This window comes from Aethalodelphis obliquidens, unplaced genomic scaffold (genome assembly GCF_003676395.1).
Source record: "Aethalodelphis obliquidens isolate GAN/ISIS:26980383/991018 unplaced genomic scaffold, ASM367639v1 scaffold5, whole genome shotgun sequence".
Classification (NCBI taxonomy): domain Eukaryota; kingdom Metazoa; phylum Chordata; class Mammalia; order Artiodactyla; family Delphinidae; genus Aethalodelphis; species Aethalodelphis obliquidens.
The window spans coordinates 75,700,943-75,724,638 of NW_020837949.1; the positions used below are offsets into that span (position 1 = coordinate 75,700,943).

General features: G+C 38.9%; 1 protein-coding gene across 10 annotated transcripts in view; it reads left to right on the forward strand.

Moving 5' to 3' along the window:
- Positions 1-23,696, forward strand: part of ABCB4 (ATP binding cassette subfamily B member 4) — a 73,885-nt gene that overhangs the window by 14,934 nt on the left and 35,255 nt on the right. For 8 of the 10 annotated variants that reach the window (XM_027102696.1, XM_027102700.1, XM_027102701.1 and 5 more), the window contains 10 exons: positions 915-1,106; positions 2,648-2,819; positions 4,439-4,563; positions 7,698-7,869; positions 9,936-10,049; positions 11,094-11,204; positions 11,427-11,552; positions 13,999-14,202; positions 14,551-14,721; positions 23,352-23,513. In XM_027102696.1, coding sequence (XP_026958497.1) covers positions 915-1,106; positions 2,648-2,819; positions 4,439-4,563; positions 7,698-7,869; positions 9,936-10,049; positions 11,094-11,204; positions 11,427-11,552; positions 13,999-14,202; positions 14,551-14,721; positions 23,352-23,513 — 1,549 coding nt within the window. Of the gene's footprint in view, positions 1-914; positions 1,107-2,647; positions 2,820-4,438; positions 4,564-7,697; positions 7,870-9,935; positions 10,050-11,093; positions 11,205-11,426; positions 11,553-13,998; positions 14,203-14,550; positions 14,722-23,351; positions 23,514-23,696 lie in introns of those variants that run through there. The other 2 variants (XM_027102697.1, XM_027102705.1) reach the window with 2 other exon arrangements.

Genomic DNA, 23,696 nt, shown 5'->3' on the forward strand with positions numbered 1-23,696 from the left:
AAAAAAAATAAAGATACTAACTTTCCTCTAATTTAGTGAAGACTTCACTCCAAATTGGTTTGAATTCATGACATTTTAGCGTTCTATTTTTATTTTTTTTATTTTTTTATTTTTTAAGATGTTGGGGGTAGGAGTTTATTAATTAATTAATTAATTTTGGCTGTGTTGGGTCTTCGTTTCTGTGTGAGGGCTTTCTCTAGTTGTGGCAAGTGGGGGCCACTCTTCATCGCGGTGCGCGGGCCTCTCACTATTGCGGCCTCTCTTGTTGCGGGGCACAGGCTCCAGACACGCACAGGCTCAGTAGTTGTGGCTCACGGGCCCAGTCGCTCCGCGGCATGTGGGGTCCTCCCAGACCAGGGCTCGAACCCGTGTCCCCTGCATTAGCAGGCAGATTCTCAACCACTGCACCACCGGGGAAGCCCCTAGCGTTCTATTTTTAAAACACCTTTCAACTTCTGCCAATTAGGAAGAGGGTTTTTTGTTCTTTGTGTAAACAATACGGGAAAACTTATACTAAGAACCATTTTGCATGCTCGGTCTGTTTAGTCCTGTATTTGCAATGTGGTGCACTTTTTAAGTACAGTAAGATATGCAAGTCTAGAATATGAATTATGAAAGAGGCAAATTGTGTTTACAAACTGTCAATATCAGTTTAAAAATGGTTCATGAGCACCATTATATTTTTGCAGTTAACCACAAAACTTTATTTTACCTTTGGCTGATCATTCAAGTGGATAGATTTGCCATTATCCTCTTATAATTTAAGAAAAGAGAAAAAAATTAATGTGTGTTTGTTACAATGTCCTACACGGTCTTTGTGATCTGTCTGTAAATTGACTAATTCCCATTTCTGAATATTTCTCCCCAAAGAGATAAAGACTATATTTAAAAGAAACTTTTGAATTATTTTCCAGATATGCATATTATTATTCAGGATTAGGTGCTGGAGTTCTTGTTGCTGCCTATATACAAGTTTCATTTTGGACTTTGGCAGCTGGCCGACAGATTAAGAAAATTAGGCAAGAGTTTTTTCATGCTATTCTACGACAGGAAATAGGCTGGTTTGACATCAATGACACCACTGAACTCAATACTCGGCTAACAGAGTAAGTATACTGTTAACACCACACTTTCATAAAGAAATTAACTGCTAAGTATGTGAAAATATGTCCAAGGAAGATTTTAAATGAAAAAAATTTTTTTTCCTAGATTAAGCATTTGGTGTGTATTGGGAATAGATCATTGGATAGCCATCTTTAGAAATTACAGCCTATGCCCATGTATTTTCCTTATCTGTTAGATTTTTTTGCCTTAGTTATGTAGTAGGCGTATTTGAGGAATGAGCTTACATCCTTTACTTGTTTATCTCTCATGGAGACAAACAGATATTTATCACAGGCCTGACAGATATTAAGATGACCCTCAAGATGGATGAATGAGTGAATCAATGATTGAATGAATTCACAAAGAGACTTATCTTAGTACTTATTGACTCTTCACTTATTCAACAAATATTTGAGGGCCTATTTTTTTTTTTTTTCTTTTTTTTGCGGTACGCGCGCCTCTTACTGTTGTGGCCTCTCCCATTGCGGAGCACAGGCTCCGGATGCGCAGGCTCAGCGGCCATGGCCCACGGGCCCAGCCGCTCTGCGGCATGTGGGATCTTCCCGGACCGGGGCACGAACCCGTGTCCCCTGCATCAGCAGGCGGACTCTCAACCACTGCGCCACCAGGGAAGCTCTTGAGGGTCTATTATGTGCCAAACAGTGTTCTAGATGTTTGTGATATACCAGTGAATGAGACAAAGATCTCCTTCCTCTTGTTGCTTACGTTCCAGCAGGGGGACATAGATGATAAGCTTTTCCTGACTGGAGGTCCTGGCAAGAGGGTAGTGAGCATATGAGGTCCAAGAGAAGGGAGGATCAGAGCATGTAGGGCCTGGCTGGCCTCAGCTTTGCCACTGGGCATTTTTGATCTGAGGAGTAGCATGTTCAGATTTCCATTTTCAAAGGATCACACTGGCTGCTGTATTGAGAATAGAGTGCGTTGAAAATATCATCAAGGGTAGAAGCAAGGAGCCCTTCCCTATTCCTGTTGCAGTGCCCTTCCTAGCTCCTGCTTTTACTTTTTTTTTTTTTTTTTTTTTTGCGGCACGCGGGTCTCCCACCGCCGTGGCCCCTCCCGCCGCGGAGCACAGGCTCCGGACACGCAGGCCCAGCGGGCATCGCCCACGGGCCCAACCGCTCCGCGGCATGCGAGATCCCCCCAGACCGGGGCACGAACCCGCGTCCCCCGCATCGGCAGGCGGACCCCCAACCACTGCGCCACCAGGGAAGCCCCCTAGCTCCTGCCTTTAAACAAATTGACTCATAGGTTCAAAATGCTAATGTTTCTCTAACAGGATTAACTAATTGAATAGCATCAACTTTTAATGCTATTAACTTCTTAGAAGCGTGAACTAATCCTGAATTTCTTCCTTTGTACAGTATTTAGGTGGGGAAAAATGTCATTCAAGAGGCTAAGACTGTGAAAGAGGCTTGCAGGAGTCTGAACCAGTGTTGCCTGTCTCTGTGTTTGTTAGATGTCTGCTTCACCTTTCTGACTGAAGACCTCCTGCCTGTAACCACTTAGGTGTGATCTTTTTTAGTGACATCTCCAAAATCAGTGAAGGAATTGGTGACAAGGTTGGAATGTTCTTTCAAGCAATAGCCACGTTTTTTGCAGGATTCATAGTGGGGTTTCTCAGAGGATGGAAGCTCACTCTTGTGATAATGGCCATCAGCCCTATCCTGGGACTCTCTACAGCTGTTTGGGCAAAGGTATGTGAAACGTGGGCATTTCCGTGTGTGTTAACCCACGCAGACAGAGTTATTTTCAATATGCAGGATTCTGGTACTCGTGCAGATCCATGTTAAATGTCATTTGAAACCACATCCAGGACCACGTTGTTAATCTGGTGCTCTAATAAGGAAGATTGTTTTTAATGTGATGCAAAATGTCACAGTTATTACCTCAGTTACATTTTGTTTCTGGAACTGTTACTACTTTAGGTAAATCTTCTGGCGTACTAATGTAAATTACATAAATGGTCATGTCCTTATTTCAGGAAACATAATTTAAAAATATGACGTTCCTTCAAACTATTGCATGAATATAAAACATTTAAATAAGTTTAGATTTGTCCTATTTACTTTGAATTGTTACCTGTGACAGTTAAATGGCACTCTGACAATTTTGCCTTGCAGTAAAATCCACAAAACCTGTTCTATTTCAACCAACACTCCAGAGTTGAGAAACTTTACTGGCAATTTTTGCTCATTCTGGGGTTGATGATTTACTTAGTAGACTCTGGCATCTCTTTTGTTTCGATTCTTCCTTTACTGTTCTCCTGCAACATCTTGTTTAGCCATCTTATTCAGTAGAATACCCGTGAGTAGGCCTGGAAGTATGGTTTTCAAAGTGATTAAAAATCGTGACACAATAAAAAAAAAAGGATGGTGAATCCTTTCCAAGTAGTAAGGTTTTATTTTAGTTTATTTTGCAATTAACAGAGAACAAACGGTAGTAGATACAGAACTCCACACTACTCCCAAAAAACACTATCTAGAGAACTATGTGTGGATTTCCTTTTGCTGACTCTGTTACCGAATCAAGTCCGGCTGCTCGCTGCTTAAAAACAATCAATACTTGCAAAAGTTGGTAGAAAGGAAAGTTACTTTTAATCGGAATGCTGGCAGTCTGGGGAGATGGTGGCCTTGGTGTCCCCAAAAAACCGTCTCTGAAGATTCTGTTCAGTCATGAAAGCTTTTCAATGGAAAAGGGGAAGTAACCTCAGTTAATTGTTGAGATAGGGGGTCAGAGTCATCACCCTCCTCCATTGCGTGCAGGCTCGTGTGCGGGCTTGTTGACCTCTTGTGATCTTTCTTTAGATGCTATCTTGTTCACACAGTTTTGTTCACGAGATTATTGAAGGGGAAGCTAGGGAAAAGATCTGGTCATCTGTTAATTACTTATTCTGCATTTCTACATCTTTGATCTCTGGAAAGAACCAACAAGTTACACAAAGTATTGCGTGATCAAAAGATCTGAAAGGTGTGCTAGGGCCAGAGGTGAGTAGAGCACGGGGGCGCCTGGTTTAAGGTTAGCGACAAGACCAAGGGGCCTCCTGCAGAGAGCTCTTTCCTGCAAAGGGCGCTTTCCTGCCGAAAGCTGCTTAGGACTCCTCTTGGGGAGCATGTCACCAGGGCGGATCAAATCCGCCCCTTGTAGGGAGTGGAAGCAGCCGTTGGATCGGGTACAGTGAGTGTGGTTTGCTTCATATCTACAATGTTTGATAAAGGACAGGGTTTGGGAAGAAAAAGTAAGTGAAAGAGTTGATCAGACTGTCTTTTAACATTTTTCCCCATACAAAAGGCATGAATGTTTCTCTCTTTTCCAGATTCTCTCAGCATTTAGTGACAAAGAACTAGCTGCATATGCAAAAGCAGGCGCTGTGGCAGAAGAGGCTCTAGGGGCCATCAAGACTGTGATAGCTTTTGGGGGCCAGAACAGAGAGCTGAAAAGGTCAGGTTTTTTGTCCACTAGTTCAAAGAACCCACTTTTACATTTTGTCACTTATTCTTTTGTGATATGTGTCTACTGCTTTCCTTTACCTAATATTAACCCCTCGCCCACAAAATATAGGCACCCTTTACTGATGGCTAGAGTTTAACGTCAGACTTTACAGCAGGGTTCTGACCTTTTTATGTTCCATGGACTTCTTTGGCAGTCTGATGAAACCTATGGACTCCCTTCTTAAAATAATGATTTTAAATGCATAACACAAAATATGTAGGATTACAAAGGAAACCAATTATAGTGAAGTACAGTTATCAAAACATTTTAAAAGTGTCATGTGGTAATTACATATCTCTATTCTTAACCTATTAAATACTAAGAACTAAATACGGGTCAAATATTTACTGTAATTCAAAGCGGGTTGCAGGTAAAAGATACTTTAAGATATCTGTAATAATTAGAAGAGTGGTATGAAAATGATCTAGGATTTCTTTTGGCAACACAGGCACAGTTACTGCTAACCATACAGCAGTTTGTTGCCTGCCTTGAGAATTGAAGGAAATGCTAAATTCCGGTTATAGGTTAGTGAAATTAAATATGTAAATTTTTTCCCATTCAAGTTCCTTAACCGGGGATCCCAGGTGGAGTACCCCTGCTCTAAAGGAACTTGATAGGCGAAAACCTATAGGCCAGAACAAAGCCCCCTAATAAAGGCTACTCAGCTCTACTTAAATGCCCCAACCAGTTTTCTTTAAATAATAACATTCCCTAATATCGCTGAAGTATGACTCCATGTGAAGTATTTTCTTTTGCCATCCTATGGGACTCCTGATACCCACAACTCTTTTTTTTTAGCGGTACGCGGGCCTCTCACTGTTGCGGCCTCTCCCGTTGCGGAGCACAGGCTCCGGACGCGCAGGCTCAGCGTCCATGGCTCACGGGCCCAGCCGCTCCGTGGCATGTGGGTGGGATCGTCCCGGACCGGGGCACGAACCCGTGTCCCCTGCATCGGCAGGCAGACTGTCAACCACTGCGCCACCAGGGAAGCCCCACCCACAACTCTTTGAAAGAGAAATTCTCTGGCAATTCTCCAGCCTTAAAAGCAAAGGTTCCCTACTCCCCTCTTTTTCATTTTCTATTTTTCTGTTCCTTAAGCCCTCTTCAAAGCCAGCCTATACCTGGTTCTCTAACTCTTCCTTTTTCTCTCTCACTGCTGCTTTCTGTACACAGTAGCCCACACACCTCAGGATGAGTGTAATCAGTGCCTCTCCATTAGCAGCAGTAAGCGAGCCGCCTCAGCGAAGGTAATTACAGCATGTCCACCACTGTCCCTGGAGCCCGTGTCACGTTGGGGCTGACGTGCCCACACCTTGCAACTGGGCCACCTGGGACTAAGCACAGTGCTGGGCATGGCGAGCTGGCTGTCTCCCCAGGGACGCAGCTCAGCTAAATGTATGCATCATCCAACACTGAGGAAACAGCACTGCAGAGTAGGGTGCTTTAAGTAATTGAAAGACATAATTTTTGGTGGCAACGTACATTTTAAAAAAATGAACAAATTCTCAACATCTTATTTGGTTAAACTGAAAAAGATATGATGTTGCTTGTCTTTTGTTAGAAATAGAAACGCTCTAATGTATGTGGTATTTTCTCTAAAGTCTCACTGTATATCAGTGGATTTTTTTTTTTTCTGATTTTAGGGAGCCAAAATCAAAATTTATAGACTCTTTGCATCTAGCATGGAAGGCTTAACTGAAATTGATGGAAAAAATATTGTTATTTGACAGAACCGTTCTAGACATTTATACCTTTATGTCAAATCCTAGAAGGCAGTAATATGAATTTTAATTAATATTCAAAAATATGACAATAATAGAATGAGCGATATTTAGGAAGACATTAAATTCTAAAACAATAGTAATAATAATAGGAATAGGAATTATCAGGTTTTTCCAGCTATACGCCAGCACTGTACTAACAACGTTCTATCATTATCTGTCAACCTCATAATTGTCTTGCAAGGTAGGCATTAGTAACTCCATTTTATAATACCATTTGCAGCAACATGGAACGACCTAGAGCTTATCATCCTAAGTGAAGTAAGCCAGACAGTGAAAGACAAACATCATATGATAGCGATTATATGTGGATTTTAAAAAAATGATACACATGAACTTATTTACAAAAGAGAAAGAGACTCACAGATATAGAAAACAAGCTTATGGTTAACAAAGGCGAAAGGGAAGGGAGGGATAAATTAGGAGTTTAGGAATAACATATACCTACTACTATATATAAAATAGATAACCAACAAGGACCTACTGTATAACACAGGGAACTATACTCAATATCTTGTAATAATCCATAAGGTAAAAGAATCTGAAAAAGAATATATATATGTATGTATAACTGAATCACTTTGCTGTACACCTGAAACTGACACAACATTATAAATCAACTATACTTCTATTAAAAAAAGAGTAACTCTGTTTTACAAGTGATGAAACTAAAATCTAGAAAAGTTGAGTAAGAGCCTGTATCCCATAAGCAGTGACCAGTTTATAACCTTGTACCCAGGCTTGACAGTTGAAGGTCAGCCTGATCAAAACCAAAACAAAACAAAAACCAAACCAAAGCAAAAGCCCAAGTATAAGTACACAAACGTGTAAAATTCCTGTCCCTCACCCAGTGGGGCCGTGGAAGGAGGTTCTTCTCTGGAGAAGACAAATTTGCCTGTGTTAAGAATCCGTTTTAAGAGTCCCAAATAGTATTTACATTTTGGCGTCATTCCTGGTTGGCTTCGCTTGGTTTCTCTTCTTCCACCTTTACCTTGACTTGTGATGCTGGCCATGAAGGGATGGTGATGTTCTCCCAGGGATGGGAGTTCAATCCTGGAACAGCTATGGGAACACTGGTAGGACTGGTAGGGACCAAGGGAGGGTCCAGGCCAGTAAAGTAAAGGCTCAGATGGGTTCTAGTCCTGGCCAATCCTGAATTGGTTGAGTTCCCAGGAAGCCGGGTCTCACCGGGGCTTTCTTTTATGGCTTTGTGCCTTAAACCTCCAACTATCAAGGAGGTGAACATGGCTCAGATTATGGATTGTTTTCTTATTATCATGTTTTCCCCTCATTTTCTGGTAGGTATCAGAAACATCTAGAAAATGCCAAAAAGATTGGAATTAAAAAAGCTATTTCGGCGAACATTTCCATGGGCATTGCCTTCCTGTTAATATATGCATCATATGCGCTGGCCTTCTGGTATGCGTCCACTCTAGTTATAGCAAAAGAGTACACTGTTGGAAATGCAATGACAGTAAGTTGTTTTCCTAATATTTATGAAGAATCTGAAAATGTTGTTTATCCACCTACCTTTTCTTTTCTTTCATTCTCCTTTTTGAAGGATGAGCCATGGTTCTAGGCTTTTTTCATTCTGTAAACCTTTGCTCTGTCCTGTGGGTAGAGCTGACCTTGTAGAATACACAGGGCATAACATGTAGATAGACCAATTGAGAAACACATGGAGCATATAAATTTTGAAAAATGGAATGAATTTATGAATGAACAAATATGTAGTGGCGCCACCCTCATTCTGCCTTTGAGTTTCATTATATAAGAAAGTAAACATTATTATACGTAGGTCATACTATGAGAGAATGTTAAATTTACGTGATATAAAACATCAGCTATCCAAATACAAGATGAAAAGTTATTTTAGTTTCTTTTTCATTTACAAAATGAAAATATCTTCGTTTTTTGATTATAAAAATATATACTAGTTATACAAAGAATTAGAAGAATTTGAAAAATTAGAAATTACTTAGAATTACTTGTGATCTAATAATCCATATATACTTAATGATAACTTTTGGTGTATATCTTCCGGATTATTTTCTGTATGTGGATTTTGTTTCCTTTCAAAACTGGGATTGTATTATGCATACCTTTTTGTAAACGTTTTATAAACTAGCAACGTATTGTGACCTTCTTTCCATGTCAGTGACGGTCAGGGCAACACGTAACCATTCAACTAGCCATGTTTTAAAACCTGCACTTCCCTATCTTTCTAAACAGAGGACCCCTTGATGATGGCTTAGGGACATTATAAAACTTTATCATTTCAAAATGTTCTCTAGGGTAGTACCTTCAGACTGCATTGACCTTTTGAGGGCTGATTGGCTAGATGAGCTTCCGTCATTGCTGAGTCTGTTTTTTCTCCTTTTGGTCTCCTCTCTGGTTGTCAGCTCGGAAGTTCTCCACCTCTCTTTACTTCCTCATTTGCTAAATTTTATGAAGAAAGGAGATTGAATCCTGACTCTGCCATTCACCCTTTGTGATGAGTGTGCCCTCTCTGGCCTGGTCTCCCCATTTGTAGTACGTAGACAGTGACTTCTCCCGAGTAGGGCTACAGAGTGACGCCCGTGATGCAGGGAGCCCAGCGATGCCCTCTGCATAAAGACTGAGAACTCTAGTGCATTGACTTCATTGCATTGCTTTTGGTAGAGACGGCTTTGCTCTCTTACTGGTCTTTCTCTGTATTGCAGGTAGCCCATAGATATTTGAGAGATATTTGAGTTCTGGGTATGTGAAGTGTTACTGTTACCGTCTTCTGAGAAAAGACAAACTATAAGTAGATGTTTCAGCATGCCCAGAGATAAAGGAGTAATTTCTCTTCATTTATGTTTTCTTCAGTTAACATTTGTTGATAATCTGGATTCCTGAAGCTATAGTGTTGACTTTTCTATATCAATTTATTTTCCTAGTGAAAAAAATATAAAGGCAAATGTGTTAAGTTTGTGTGCTGTAGTACAGAATAATTGTATATTAATCATTGCACACAGGTGTGATTTAGTGTTTTATAATGTGTGAACTATTATTTTTTATATTAAAAGTCTTACCAAAATATGTATTAATACATAACATAGTACTTTTTAAGGAAAATTTCATGCGGCCAAAATCTGTTTTATCTTGAACATTCTGTGTAATTCCATGAATAGTTAGAGAAAATCATATAGGACTGAAAAATAATACTGATGGAAAATGTTTTCCTCTGGTGGCAATAGCTTCAGAATCAAGGAAGTAGGTTTGAAAAATCTTTCTGACTTTGTCTAAGTCCAGGAGAAGAGCAACAGATAGTTTGGCTAGCTAGACAAAAAATATATTTTTTTTTCAAAAAAAATATTTTGGAGATTGAAGAAACCTGTTCATGCAATAAAATGCTATAGTAACCTTCTAAATTTTGCTCTTTTGCCAAAAAAATTTTAAAGGGATAAACCTAATTGCGATCCTTTGGGTAGTGTATATTCCAAACAACTCATATTTGAGATGATGGTGGACTCCAGAATAGGACTTACAACTTTTCCTTGTGTTCTTTTTGCTCAGGTCTTTTTCTCAATCATGATCGGAGCCTTCAGCGTTGGACAGGCTGCTCCCTGTATTGATGCTTTTGCCAATGCAAGAGGAGCAGCATATGCAATCTTTGCTATTATTGATAATGTGAGTCATTTATTATTTTAATGCCGAAAAATTATTTGAGGTCTGGCTAATTAAATCTGGCTTTCGGTTAAATGTCGTATGAAAGTTTTGCCAAGTGAACAACCTCTCTTTAGTAATGAATGAAATCAAATGCCTCTTACTAATATTTCTGAAAGTTTACCTTTAAATAATCAAATAGCACTGATCTCATTTTGGGAAAGTACATCTGCACTAGTGTGTTATTATTAGAGTTCAAAGCAAAGATGTTTGTCTTCCTAGTTTTCCTCCTTTTCTCTTTCATTTTGTAGCCAGACTAAGAATATTATGATTTGTATACAGGATGAGTGGATGGAAAAGTTACTGGTGGGACCAAAATTGATAGTATGCTTTGCTGTGGGTTGCCCCCTGTCAAAAAAAAAAAAAAGATCACTGCGCATATGATATAATTTTGAATCAACTATATTGCATAAGTTGTACTGACTGCAGTGAAATAAAGAAGATCATTTTGACATAAGTACGTCACTGCGTTTACACAGAGAAAATGCAAACTAGGTAACTGAAATGTGATTGTTTAATCCAAGCAATTCCTACTTCATTAATCTAAGTCATGAGAAAATTGTTCAACTTCTGCATATATACAAAATTTACATCGTTCCTAAATAACTTGGCTCTAACCAATTGTTCAGTCTTCTCAACCCAGTCCATTACATTTGTTGTTTAGGAATAAGCTAATTGTCACTAAATGCTGAAATACCTGGATATATCCATGGTAGTATGTTTTTGTTATTGCAGCTGTAGGAATGTGCATGTTTGACCATTTAGAAAATTTATGAGGATATGCCAGAAACTTAAAGGGAAATATCATATAAAATGAAATGAATATATCCTTTATGTACTTTTCAAGAAAAGCCTATTTTCTGAGAAGGAATATTTCCTTAAACACACACTGTCTTCAACTTGAGTTGCCATTCTGGGTCCTATTTTTGGAATTTGCTGAAGCATATTCCTTAAAAATGCAATTGTTTGTCCTATGATGGAATAGTCATTGAATTTTGTTTTATTTAGAATCCTAAAATTGACAGTTTTTCAGAGAGAGGACACAAACCAGAGAACATCAAAGGGAATTTGGAGTTCAAAGATGTTCATTTCTGTTATCCAGCTCGACCTGATGTCAAGGTATTGTAAGTAATATTTATAGGAATTCCTAATTCAGACTGATTGTTTAATCATCTTAAAGAATCCATAGTCTCTATTATTTTGATATGTATGTGCTTTTTTCCTTTTGAGATTATATTCCCTTATTTGGTACTTTTTTTCCAAATTTAAAATTGAATCAGATTACTCCCCTTTTAGGCTTTTGTTGTGAAGTGTGTTCTTTTTCTCTCTTTTCCCTCATAGATCTTAAAGGCCCTCAACTTGAAGGTAGAGAGCGGTCAGATGGTGGCCCTGGTTGGGAACAGCGGCTGTGGGAAAAGCACGGTGGTCCAGCTGATACAGAGGCTCTATGACCCCACAGAGGGCATGGTAAGTGGGAAGAGCCATGTTCTCCAAAGTGGGAAGCTGGATACCAATTAGGCCTTTGAAATTGTTTTGTTTTGTTTTGGTTGTTAACAAATTTGCATGTGAATCCAATTTTGGTAAAAAGACTATAGAATTGCAATGCATCTGGATAATGCATTCAAAACCTTGGGCTGTTTTAACAAAAGTATTCAAGATGATAAAAGCCAAAGAAGCTAGACAACACTCTCCTCTGTTCCAGCTAAGCTTTTCATAACCCACTAGGTCACTGGAAAATAGTCATCCAAACCACTGGGAGGACTTACTGAGTTTGGTCAAAAATATTCCATATAGCAATTATTAATAACCTTGTGTTCAGGATCACAAGAAATCTTAGGACAGTAATTAAATTCATCAAAGGCAGTTGAGTTTTCTTAATTGTTGGAATATCTGAAGGGGAAAGTGGGTTAGTCTCTAAGAAGCTTCTGGGGACATGGAGAACAGTAATGGCCTAGGGGATATTTTTTTGGCCTTTAAAAATTTTGTTATAAATTCTAACTTATTTATATTTATTGGAGTATAGTTGATTTACAGTTTGTGTTAGTTTCAGGTTACTGCAAAGCAGAATATATTTTCTGAGAAGAAGACATTCTCTTACATAATCACAAAACAATCATCAAAATCAGTAAATTTGGGCTTCCCTGGTGGCGCAGTGGTTGAGAGTCCGCCTGTCGATGCAGGGGACACGAGGGAACATGGGTTCGTGCCCCGGTCTGGGAAGATCCCACATGCCGCGGAGCGGCTAGCCCTGTGAGCCATGGCCGCTGAGCCTGTGCGTCTGGAACCTGTCCTCCACAACGGGAAAGGCCACAACAGTGAGAGGCCCACATACCGCAAAAAAAAAAAAAAAAAAAAAAAAAAAAAAAAAAAATCAGTAAATTTAATGTTAATACAATACGAGCCCATAGTATATATTCAAATTTCCTCAACTGCACCAACTTTTGGACGTTGAGTTTACCTGACAATGAAATGTATTATAATTCAACAATAATGAAAACAGAAGTTTACAAGTTACAAAGAAAAACAAAAAAAACCTAAAAAGGCATTGAGATACAACAGAGATTGCAGGAATGAATACAAAGTTTTCTAGGATACACAAATTATTTATTTATTTACTTTAATAAAATTAACAAACCTTCTTTGAAAAATCTGATACACCAAGGAGGAACATAGGTCCATCCTCATTTCCTAAAGCAAACTCTAGGTTGGTTCAAGTGTAAACAGTTTTATTCATTTTTTAAAAAGAACGTAGTAAATACTAACCATTGAGGATAAGCATTTGAAAACATCTTATTTTTTAAATTATTATTGGAGTAATACATTTTTTAAAGAAAATACACGTCAGCAGGGGAAAAAGTCTTCAGAAATTCTATAACTCAGAGATATTCACTGTTCACATTGTGATTTGGCAATTTTATTACTGCTGAAATAATAGAAAAAATGCCCAGTGGTACAGTTGACTGATTCAGTTTTTCCTTAAATCTCTCCCCATAAAAATCAGTAAAATTATAATAAAAGAAAGCAATAAATTGGAACAAATAATTTATGATATATGTGGGAAAACTATTATCACTATTTTAGAAATTAATATGAATCTATCATAGGATATGAACATGCAAATCTTTCGAGAATAAATGTAGATTTGTAAAAAGTTTAAAGAAATATTCAACCTCACTTATAATTGTATATGAATTAAAATAAATATAAGCTACCACCACACACTTATTAATTAGAAAAGACATTAAAATGATAAAAGCTAATAAATTACAATGAAGCAGATATATATTTATATATTCCTGCTGACATTGTAAATTATTAAAAATCTTTTTAGAGGGTTGTTTATTCAACCTTTATTCAGCAAATAATAAATGCCCAACATATGCCAGTCATTGTATAAGTTAAGCAATTGTTATCGGAGAAGAAAAATAAATCATATGCTTCGGCCTGGTATTTCTGTGCCTTTACAATGATTGTCCTTCAGTGTTCCTTGAAGGAAGCCAGATATTCAGCAGGTGGGAAATGCTGAAGTAAAATATGGTATGTTACATACAGTAAAACATCATAATGCCATCAAAATGATATGTAGACTAGGTAGGTAAAGGGACATTTTTATTCAGATTTAGTAATGGTAAGCAAAAATAATAGTTATGCCAAAAATGTATAACCGAATATATAATCACTTATGGAGAATAATCCATCCATAAAAAAACTGTATATGTAAGATAATAAATATCAAAAGAGAGAATACACTTTTTATTTTTAGTCTTCCACATTGCTTTATTTCCAATTCTCATTTCTAACCACTGAAATAAGTTAAATATTAGCTAAGGCTTTTTTGGTAACAAATTAGAGTCTTGATGCTTTATACATCAGAAGGTTTAAAATATTCAATGGAAGGATTTTGTTTTTTCAGATTACCATCGATGGGCAGGATATTAGGATGTTTAACGTAAGGTATCTGAGGGAAATAATTGGAGTGGTGAGTCAGGAGCCGGTGCTATTTTCTGCCACCATTGCTGAAAATATTCGTTATGGCCGTGGAAATGTAACAATGGATGAAATAAAGAAAGCTGTCAAGGAAGCCAACGCCTATGAGTTTATCATGAAACTACCACAGGTAAAGCCTCTGTTAATGTAGTTGCCCTCGAAATGAGAATTTCAACTCATGTGAGTTCTTTCTTCAGAGGTTAAGCTAATAATGTTTGAGGTACAAGGTTGTCCAACTTTGCTAGGTAAGTCCCTTGAATTATCCAGTTGGAGCGTATAGCTTGGTACATGAAACATACAAAATTTTACACAGAGTATGTTAGTAGTTTGTCAGAATTCGATATTATTTATTTTATTATAATTTGTGACTCATTACGATGGTCAAAATGAAGCTCCCTGATGTCTTCATGAATTTCTAGGCTCCATAGCTTTTTCTAGTTGAAATACTTCAAGAGCTCCACCATGCTTTCTCTTGTAGAAATTTGACACCCTGGTTGGAGAGAGAGGGGCCCAGCTGAGTGGTGGACAGAAGCAGAGAATCGCCATCGCTCGAGCTCTGGTTCGCAACCCCAAGATCCTGCTGCTGGATGAGGCCACCTCAGCGCTGGACACTGAGAGCGAAGCTGAGGTACAGGCAGCTTTGGATAAGGTCAGTGGACCCTAAACACCTGAAGGCCAGCCAGTTGAAACTTTATTGAAAATTCTTGCCAATGCTTTGCGAGTCTAGGTTGAAAAACATAAACATAAGAGCAAATGAAGCTCTCCCGTGGGGCTTTCTTGGTTTCTCCTTTCTGTCAAGGCGCATTGCAGAGAGAGGTGGGCAGCGCATTAACTGCTTTGCTTTGACCAAGGTGCAGTGAGCCCTAATCCAGACCTGTGCAGTGAGCCGCTTAGCTTTGTTTTTTTTCTTGCACATAGGCTAGGGCTTTGATCAAAAGTAGTTGTGGTAAAATGTACAAAGAAAAATCTGGTTACTTACGCAGTGGTCCAGCTGAAAAGCAGTTCAAATATTTGCCTTATTTTGTAGGCAGTACATCGTCTTTACCTATTCATGAAAATGAATGGATGCTTTTCTGGAAATAAAGTTCAACTTGCATGTTTTTCTAAGCATATAAATAAGCAACACTTATTTTTTTTTTATTTACTTATTTTTGGCTGTGTTGGGTCTTCGTGTCTGTGCAAGGGCTTTCTCTAGTTGCGGTGAGCGGGGGCCACTCTTCATCGCGGTGCGCGGGCCTCTCACTATCGCGGCCTCTCTTGTTGCGGAGCACAGGCTCCAGACGCGCAGGCTCAGTAGTTGTGGCTCACGGGCCCAGTTGCTCCGCGGCATGTGGGAATCTTCCCAGACCAGGGCTCGAACCTGTGTCCCCTGCACTGGCAGGCAGATTCTCAACCACAATAAGCAACACTTTTTAAGGCTGCTGAGCTCATAGGCATGGCTCAGAGTTTCTAAATTTCTCACTGTTTTCTTTACTAAACTAAAGCTTCAAAGGAAGAACCTTATCTTGGGACACTTTCAAGGTCAGGTGCTGAAGTCATCTGTAATAACAACACAGTATTAAAACCAGAGTCAGATGACGTCATGTAAATGGCTTTCAAACACATAAACATCATAAATATATTGAGTTGAGAAAGTTTAGTAATTAAATGTGCAAGTTACTTAGTCTATCCAACCTGCCTCTTGAAATTTTATTTTTTTGAATTGACCTATTTTATTTTGTTTTATTTTTTGATTTGTATTGAAATATAGTTGATTTACAATGTTGTGTTAGTTTCAGGTATACAGCAAAGTGACTCAGTTATACATAGTATCTATCGTCTTGATATTTTAGACATGAACTGTATGAACCTTATTTTCTCAGGAAAATTTATACCTGAATCCTAAGTAAACACAGTTGCTTTGTGTGCTATAAACTGTAGTTAATTCATGCTTCCTGGTTTGTCAGATTAATATTTTGGCTTATTTTATATAATGTAATTTAATAATTAATGAAAGATGATAATTATTCCTCACAAATTTATATATTCAATTACATTGCTTTCATGTATATTAAGTCTCAATATTAAGGAAACAAAATATAATACATAGGAGAATTGTATTTGCTTAGTTAATTAGAAGTGACTTAAATGAAGAAATCATAAAAATAAATACATGCATAAATTAAACAATTAATTTTAACTCAAAACACATAAATGGTCATTCATGTGTCAATATAGACTTTTTAGCATAAAGTTAGGTGGGATAAGAGAGAGATTTATGTGGGAAAAAAAAAGTCCTATTCAGCCCTAGGACCCATGTCCCAATACTTTGTAGGATACAGACATTCACTATGTTAGCCCTTGCTGTGCTAAATGAACAGAATTACTGGAGATGTTGCTTTTCATGATGAATTCTGTCAGCAAAAATTATAGCCTTGCAAGTTTTAATTGATATTTGGACAGGTTACTTCATTCAGTTTTAGCAATTTGTGTTCTGTAGGATTATGGCCCACTCCTCAGTTGATAACCTTTTACATATTGACTTTAAAAATAGCTGACAAATCACTCACAGTGCTTTTAAATCTCCAAGAAAAGCCGTTAGCAGCTTGGGGTGGTGCTTAAGGGCACAGGTGGTGGTGCCAGGCAGGCTGAGGTGGGAGTCCTCTAAGCCTGAGATATTGCAGAAGTAATTGGGGTGGGGGGAAGGGGGAGAAATAATGTCATAGGATGATTGAATAGATGAAAGGAGATACTGCATGTAAAGTTCTCAGCACATACCTTGCCCATGAGAAACAATGCAATTATTATGGTCATTACCATTACCATGATTATTATTCCTTTTATTGATTGCTGAATCAGTTACCTATTGCTGCATAACAAACCCAAATTCAGGCTTAAAGCAATACTTCTGTAGATTGGCTGGGTGGATCTTCTGCTATTTTTACCTGAGCACATATATGGCTGTATTTACCTGGAGGGTTGACTTAGCTAAAACAGTCCAAGATGGCCTCACTCACGTGCTGGCTGTTGGTTGGGCATCTCATACTCATGCTTGTACTCACTCATACAATAGGCTAACCCAGCTTCTTTACACAGAAGTCTCAGGCCAGTGTATCTAGAGGCAGAAGCTATAAGACGTCTAGAGGCTTAGACTCCAGAACTCACACAATGTCACTTTCACCACATTCTATTGGTCACAGAAAGTCACAAGGCTAGCCCAGATTGAAGGAGTGAGGAAATAGATTCTGTTTCTTGATGGGTGAGCTGTAAAGGATCTATGACCATATTTAATCTTCCACAGCACACTCTCTGCCACAATTATTTACATTTCTCCCAAGTGCAAAATAAATCCACCTCTTCCCAAGACCCTCAAAATTTTCATACAGTCATGAGATCAGGCTCAAAGTCAGTACCTGAAGATGTGTATGTGGTCCAGATATGGATGAGATTCTTCATGTTAAGCTCATCCTTATCCAGAGGACTATGAACTAAAGAGACGTTATCTTCCACACATATACCCACCATGTAATGGTGAGGCAGGGACAGGCTAATTATAACAGACACTCCTATTCAAAAAGGAAAACAGGAAGCACATAGCAGTTACTGCTCCATAGCAATTTTGAAATGCAGTCAGATGCATGTTGCCAATTACTCCACTGCTCCAAGGAAAGGAAACGTTCCTTGATTAAGGCTCAATTCTACCCTTAGTAGAATGGGTTCCCTAGTGCACTTTTTCTGCTTGGTTTGGGGCTCCAACCTCTGGGCTCTCAGATTCTCCCTCTGAGAGCTCTTTCTTTTCCCATAAGAAAGGGCCCATGTCTGCAGCTGAGTAACTTTCTCAGCATACTTTCTGCTCATAGAAATTTGAGACCCAGAGGCCTCTTTACATTTTTAATTTTCTCAGTCTCTTTTAGTCCAAGCTGATGGACTCTCTTAAAGACTTTGTGAGTTTGCTTAGAATTTGACTGTAGTTTGCTTAAGCCCCAAAAGTTACATCTTTAATTTTTGGGGGGTCAAGCCTCTCTCTACTTTGGGCTGTATATGAAGCTGCCATTAGAAAACCCTTGAGAGCCTTAGAAGCCCTTTTATGTAGCAGAGAGTGTCTACTAGAATTTGCCATAAATTTTTCAGAGATTTTAACAAAAAAATCTTACACCTACACCCTGATTTGATCTTTGGTCTCATTTGATTGGATGATTAACAATTCATTTTCCAACCCAGCAAGTACTGCCTCTTCTTTGTAGCTTCTAAATTCACCTTGCAAACCAAATGGCTTCTTCTTTAGCTCATCATTTTCTTCTCATACCTTATCATATACAGCCTGGCACTTTCAACATTCTGTTTAGAGATCTCTGGAATCTCCTCAGCCAGATGTACAAGTTCATTAGATAAAATATCTTTCTTCCAAGTTACTACAGGGAACAATTTTTCCAGTTATTCTAAGGTTACATAACACAGGTCACTGTCTTTCCAGCCTCCAGTAGCAATTTCCTTACTTTTCTTCCAGTCTCCACTAACAGTATCATCACCTCCCTTCTAGCCACTGCCTGCCACTCAGATCCCAGTCCCAAAGTCAATGTCACATGTTTTAGGGTTTTGTTACAGTAGCATCCCAGTCTAACTACCAATTTCCATATCAGTTGCTTTAATCCAGCACTTAGTGGGTTGGCTGCTGTGACTCCTCTATTGGTTTTGCCTAGTCTCCCCAGGCAGCTACACTCAGCTCAGGGTCATCTGGGCTGGAATGTTCAAGATGGCCTCCTTCATGTGCCTGGAAATTGGTGATGGCTGTTGCCTGAGGCAGCTTTATTCTCCTCACGTAGGCTTCTCATCCTCAAGTAGACCAGACAAGTTTCCTTTCCAGGTAGCTTTCAAAGATGGCAAACACACAAGCTGTAAGGCCTCTTGAAGTCTATGCTTCAGAAATTGCACAAGCATTAATTCCTTCTTATTGTTTGGTCAAAGCAAGTCACGAGGACTGGCCAGATTCGATGAGGTGGAAGAATAGACTCCACCTCTGAAAGGGAGCAGCTGCAAAGCGTTTGTGACCATGTTTTATCTACCGTAGTTGCTGCAGGTAGTTTATAATCTACCCAATTGACTCCATACATTGCAAGATAACTAAACTGATGTATTTTGCAGACTATAAACTGTGTCTTTAAAAGGGAAATCCTTCATTACTGTCCTCCCTCCAGTGATACTAGTCAGTCAATTGGCTGGTCCATCTATTTATATACCAGCTCTCTTTTAACAATGAAAAGTTGAATTTTATAATTAATTATTTTTCCTCCGAGGAGCATAAGGATATACTACTATTACAGTTATTGTTTTTCCTCCCTTATTACCTAGCCTGGAAGAATAATATTTTCCTTTTGTGTATCCTTTATACATTTATCAATACCTCTCGTGGCACCAAGTTATTGTAGTTAGCTATTTACTTATATGCCTCCTCTGTCTTAGAAAGAATAAACCCCCAAAAGGCAGAATTAATAAATGGTTCATGTTTGTGTCTCTATAGCACCTACTCCCGTGCCTTGCCCACAGTAAAGCCTAAATAAATTTTTACTGAATTGATTACCATGGCCAAGCTCATTGAGATAATACATGTCTACATTAAAAAAATTACTAATGACCATTTCTGCTTTTGACTCAATAGATAGCAGCTATTCATCAAAATAAATAATAGGTTTTTCCAATATAAGGTCTTAAAGAAGAACAGAAAAGCAGAGTTGATATTTTGATTTTTTAAAGAAAGTCAATAATCACAAAGTTTTATACCTACACACACTCTCCTACTCATAGTGTTTCCATACTGGAGGGGCAAGAAAAGAACCAGAGTAGTGATTTAATGAAATGATTGCCAAAAGTTTCATTTTATGCTTTTTTTTCAGAAGTTCCAGAAAGGCTCATGGAATAGTACTTCCTTTGTTTGGGCCTGCCTTTCATTCCTACACACCCAAAATTAGTAGAAGTTCCAAATTTCTTAATAGTTGGTGTCCTTGAATCTAGGGTATTTATTTGCCAATGTTTTGTCATCACTGGGGTGTTTGAAAATAGCCCTTTGTGTCAGATCTCTACTCTGGCCAAAGAATCTCGGTCAAGGGTGACAGTTGCTAATTTTGAAATTAGCAACTTTGCACACTTTGTTTCTCCTGCACACCAGTCATTTACTCACAAGTCTGACTCCGATTCCTCTGTTTTTTTTAAGTTGATATAGCATCAACCTATTATTATCATAATGATAACCCAGTCACTGTCAGCAGTTTACTCATCACTGTTAGTATCATGAATATAATTAGGTTGATCAAAGTATTTCCTCTCTTCCTTATCATACACGGACAAAGCCATGCAGCTTCCATATCAGTAAATCAGTAAATATTTATGAATGTTTCTTTGGGGCCCATATGCTAAAAATCAAAGAACAGTCTTAAATGTTGTCCAGTAGTTATGCTCTAGTCTCTCTCTCTTTATGATGTAACTCTTTTATATTTATTTAAACACAATTGATTCATCTGGTTATTTTAGAGTAAGGAGTGAAGAAGAAAGACCACATTATTTTTTTCCAGGTGGTTACAAAATTGGCTCCATAGTCCACCTTCTGTTTACAGAGAGACAAAGCATATTTATTCATACTGTCATACTAATTCTTAAATGTTTCATGTCTATTTCTGGACTGTCTATATGGTTCTGTTGATCAAATTGTCTTTTCACGTGATAGCTTCCCCCAGACTTTACTATTTTAATTGCTGTAGCTTTTTTTTTGTTTTAATTCATTTATTTAATTTATTTATTTTTGGTTGCATTGGGTTTTTGTTGCTGCCTGCGGGCTTTTTCCAGTTGTGGTGAGCGGGGGGCGGGGGGGCTACTCTTCATTGCGGTGCGTGGGCTTCTCATTGTGGTGGCTTCTCTTGTTGTGGAGCACGAGCTCTAGGCGCGCGGGCTGAGTAGTCGTGGCTCATGGACTCTAGAGCGCAGGCTCAGTAGTTGTGGTGCACGGGCTTAGTTGCTCCACGGCATGTGGGATCTTCCCGGACCAGGGCTCGAACCCGTGTGCCCTGCGTTGGCAGGCGGATACTTAACCACTGCGCCACCAGGGAAGCCCTAATTGCTGTAGCTTTTTATGTTTTAGTATCTGGTGGAGCTATTACCCAGATACTCATTAACTTTTTCAGAATTTTCATGGATGCTCTTTTTAAAAAAGTTGAGATATAATTCAGTTACCATAAAGTTCACCCTTTTAAAATGCACAATTCATTGGTTTTTTCAGTACATTCACAAGATTTTGCAGCACAGTCTCACTGCAGAATATTTTCATCATCCTGAAAGGAAACTTTGTACCGATTAACAGTCACTCTCCATTCCACCCTCACCCTTGCTCTTGGCAACCAATAATCTGCTTTCTCTCTCTGTGGATTTGCCCATTCTGGACATTTTATATAAATAGAATCACACGAGGCATGGTCTCTTGTGACTGGCTTCTTTCACTTAGCATAATGTTTTCAAGGTTCATCCATATTGAAACACGCATCAGAATCTCACTCCTTTTTCTGGCCCATTATTATTCCATTGTATGGATATACCACCTTGCATTTAGCTTTTGATCAACTGATGAACATTTGGATTTGTTCTCACTTTTTGGCTATTATAAATCTAGCCTTTTTTTTTAAACATCTTTATTAGAGTATAATTGCTTTACAGTGTTGTGTTAGTTTCCGCTGTGTGACAAAGTGAATCAGCTATATGCACACGTATATCCCCATATCCCCTCCCTCTTGCGTCTCCCTCCCACCCTCCCTATCCCATCCCTCTAGGTGGTCGCAAAGCACGGAGCTGATCTCCCTGTGCCATGCAGCTGCTTCTCACTAGCTATCTATTTTACATCTGGCAGTGTATATATGTCAATGCTACTCTCTTACTTCATCCCAGCTTACCCTTCCCCCTCCCCGTGGCCTCAAGTCCATTCTCTACGTCTGTGTCTTTATTCCTGTCCTGCCCCTAGGTTCATCAGAACCTTTTTTTTCTTTTTTTAGGTTCCATATATATGTGTTAGCATATGGTGTTTGTTTTTCTCTTTCTGACTTACTTCACTCTGTATGACAGACTCTAGGTCCATCCGCCTCACTACAGATAACTCAATCTCGTTTCTTTTTATGGCTGAGTAATATTCCATTGTATATATGTGCCACATCTTCTTTATCCATTCATCTGTCAATGGGCACTTAGGCTGCTTCCATGTCCTGGCTATTGTAAATAGAGCTGCAGTGAACATTGTGGTACATGACTCTTTTTGAATTATGGTTTTCTCAGGGTATATGCCCAGTATTGGGATTGCTGGATCCTATGGTGGCTCTATTTTTAGTTTTTTAAGGAACCTCCATACTGTTCTCCATAGTGGCTGTATCCATTTATATTTCCACCAACAGTGCAAGAGGGTTCCCTTTTCTCCACACCCTCTCCAGCATTTACTGTTTGTAGATTTTTTGATGATTAGCCTCTCATTTCTATCTTTTTAACTACTTAGGTGACTTTGGCTGTACTCTAGTAACCATCCTAAGGATGTGGCTTTATTGCCTCAGAGTAGGAGTGGTCTTAAGAAGTGGTTAGTCTTGATAGGGCTAATGAGTATTAAAAAACAATAGCCATTGTTAATGACATAACATGAAGAGTTTGATGGGCATTTTGTTCATACACCCACCAAGCCAATGACATGTGAGTTCAGGGAGCTACTTAGGGGGGTGATTTGTAGATTTCAGCATCCGTAAAAATCACCTGAAGCACTTGTTAAAAATCATAGTTAATGGCCCCACTCCAGAGTTTGGAATTCAGATGGTCTTTGAACCATGATGTGAACCATCCATATCCCAGGGTATGTTTTCACCTAAGCTGCCTGCATGTGGTCCATTAGAATTACAGTCAAAATCAGGCACTACAGAAGTGCTCTGGAGAAGACTGTATGTGGCAACAGCTTCTGAACATGCTTCTGCTAAAGTCTCTCGCTTATCCTATAACTCAGAACGAGGGCTCCTCACACAGGTATGAAAACATTTGAGAAGGGCTGTAGACCTCCAGAGTTATCCATCCTCATCCTGCAGGGACTGGCCTCCTGTCTGGTCCAGAACTTAAGTCTCCTTTTAGCTATTCACAGGTGAGTGATGCCTTTGTGGCCTAATCACCCGGGGATGGTGAGCTGCTCTTGCATCATCCGCAAACACCTCCATCCAAGTGCTTAATTGTGTGTTACTTGACAGTGCGGGACATCGTAACCCTCCTGCCTTACATGTTTGTCCTTCTCCCCTTTAGGCCAGGGAAGGCCGGACCACCATAGTGATAGCACACCGATTGTCTACAATCCGAAATGCAGATGTCATTGCTGGGTTTGAGGATGGAGTCATTGTGGAGCAAGGAAGCCACAAAGAACTAATGAAGAAGGAAGGGGTGTACTTCAGACTTGTTAACATGCAGGTATCTGCTTCCTGGGAAGTTTTTCTGCTGTCTTCTCCTCAATATAGTATTCTTTATTTTGTTTATTAAAATATCACGTAGCTAATGCCATGTTGGGAAATAAGAAGTTTTCAGGAAGATGCCTAAAATATACATCTGAGGCTTTAATTCAGAGTCGTTGAAAGAATCTCTAAAGAGAAAGGT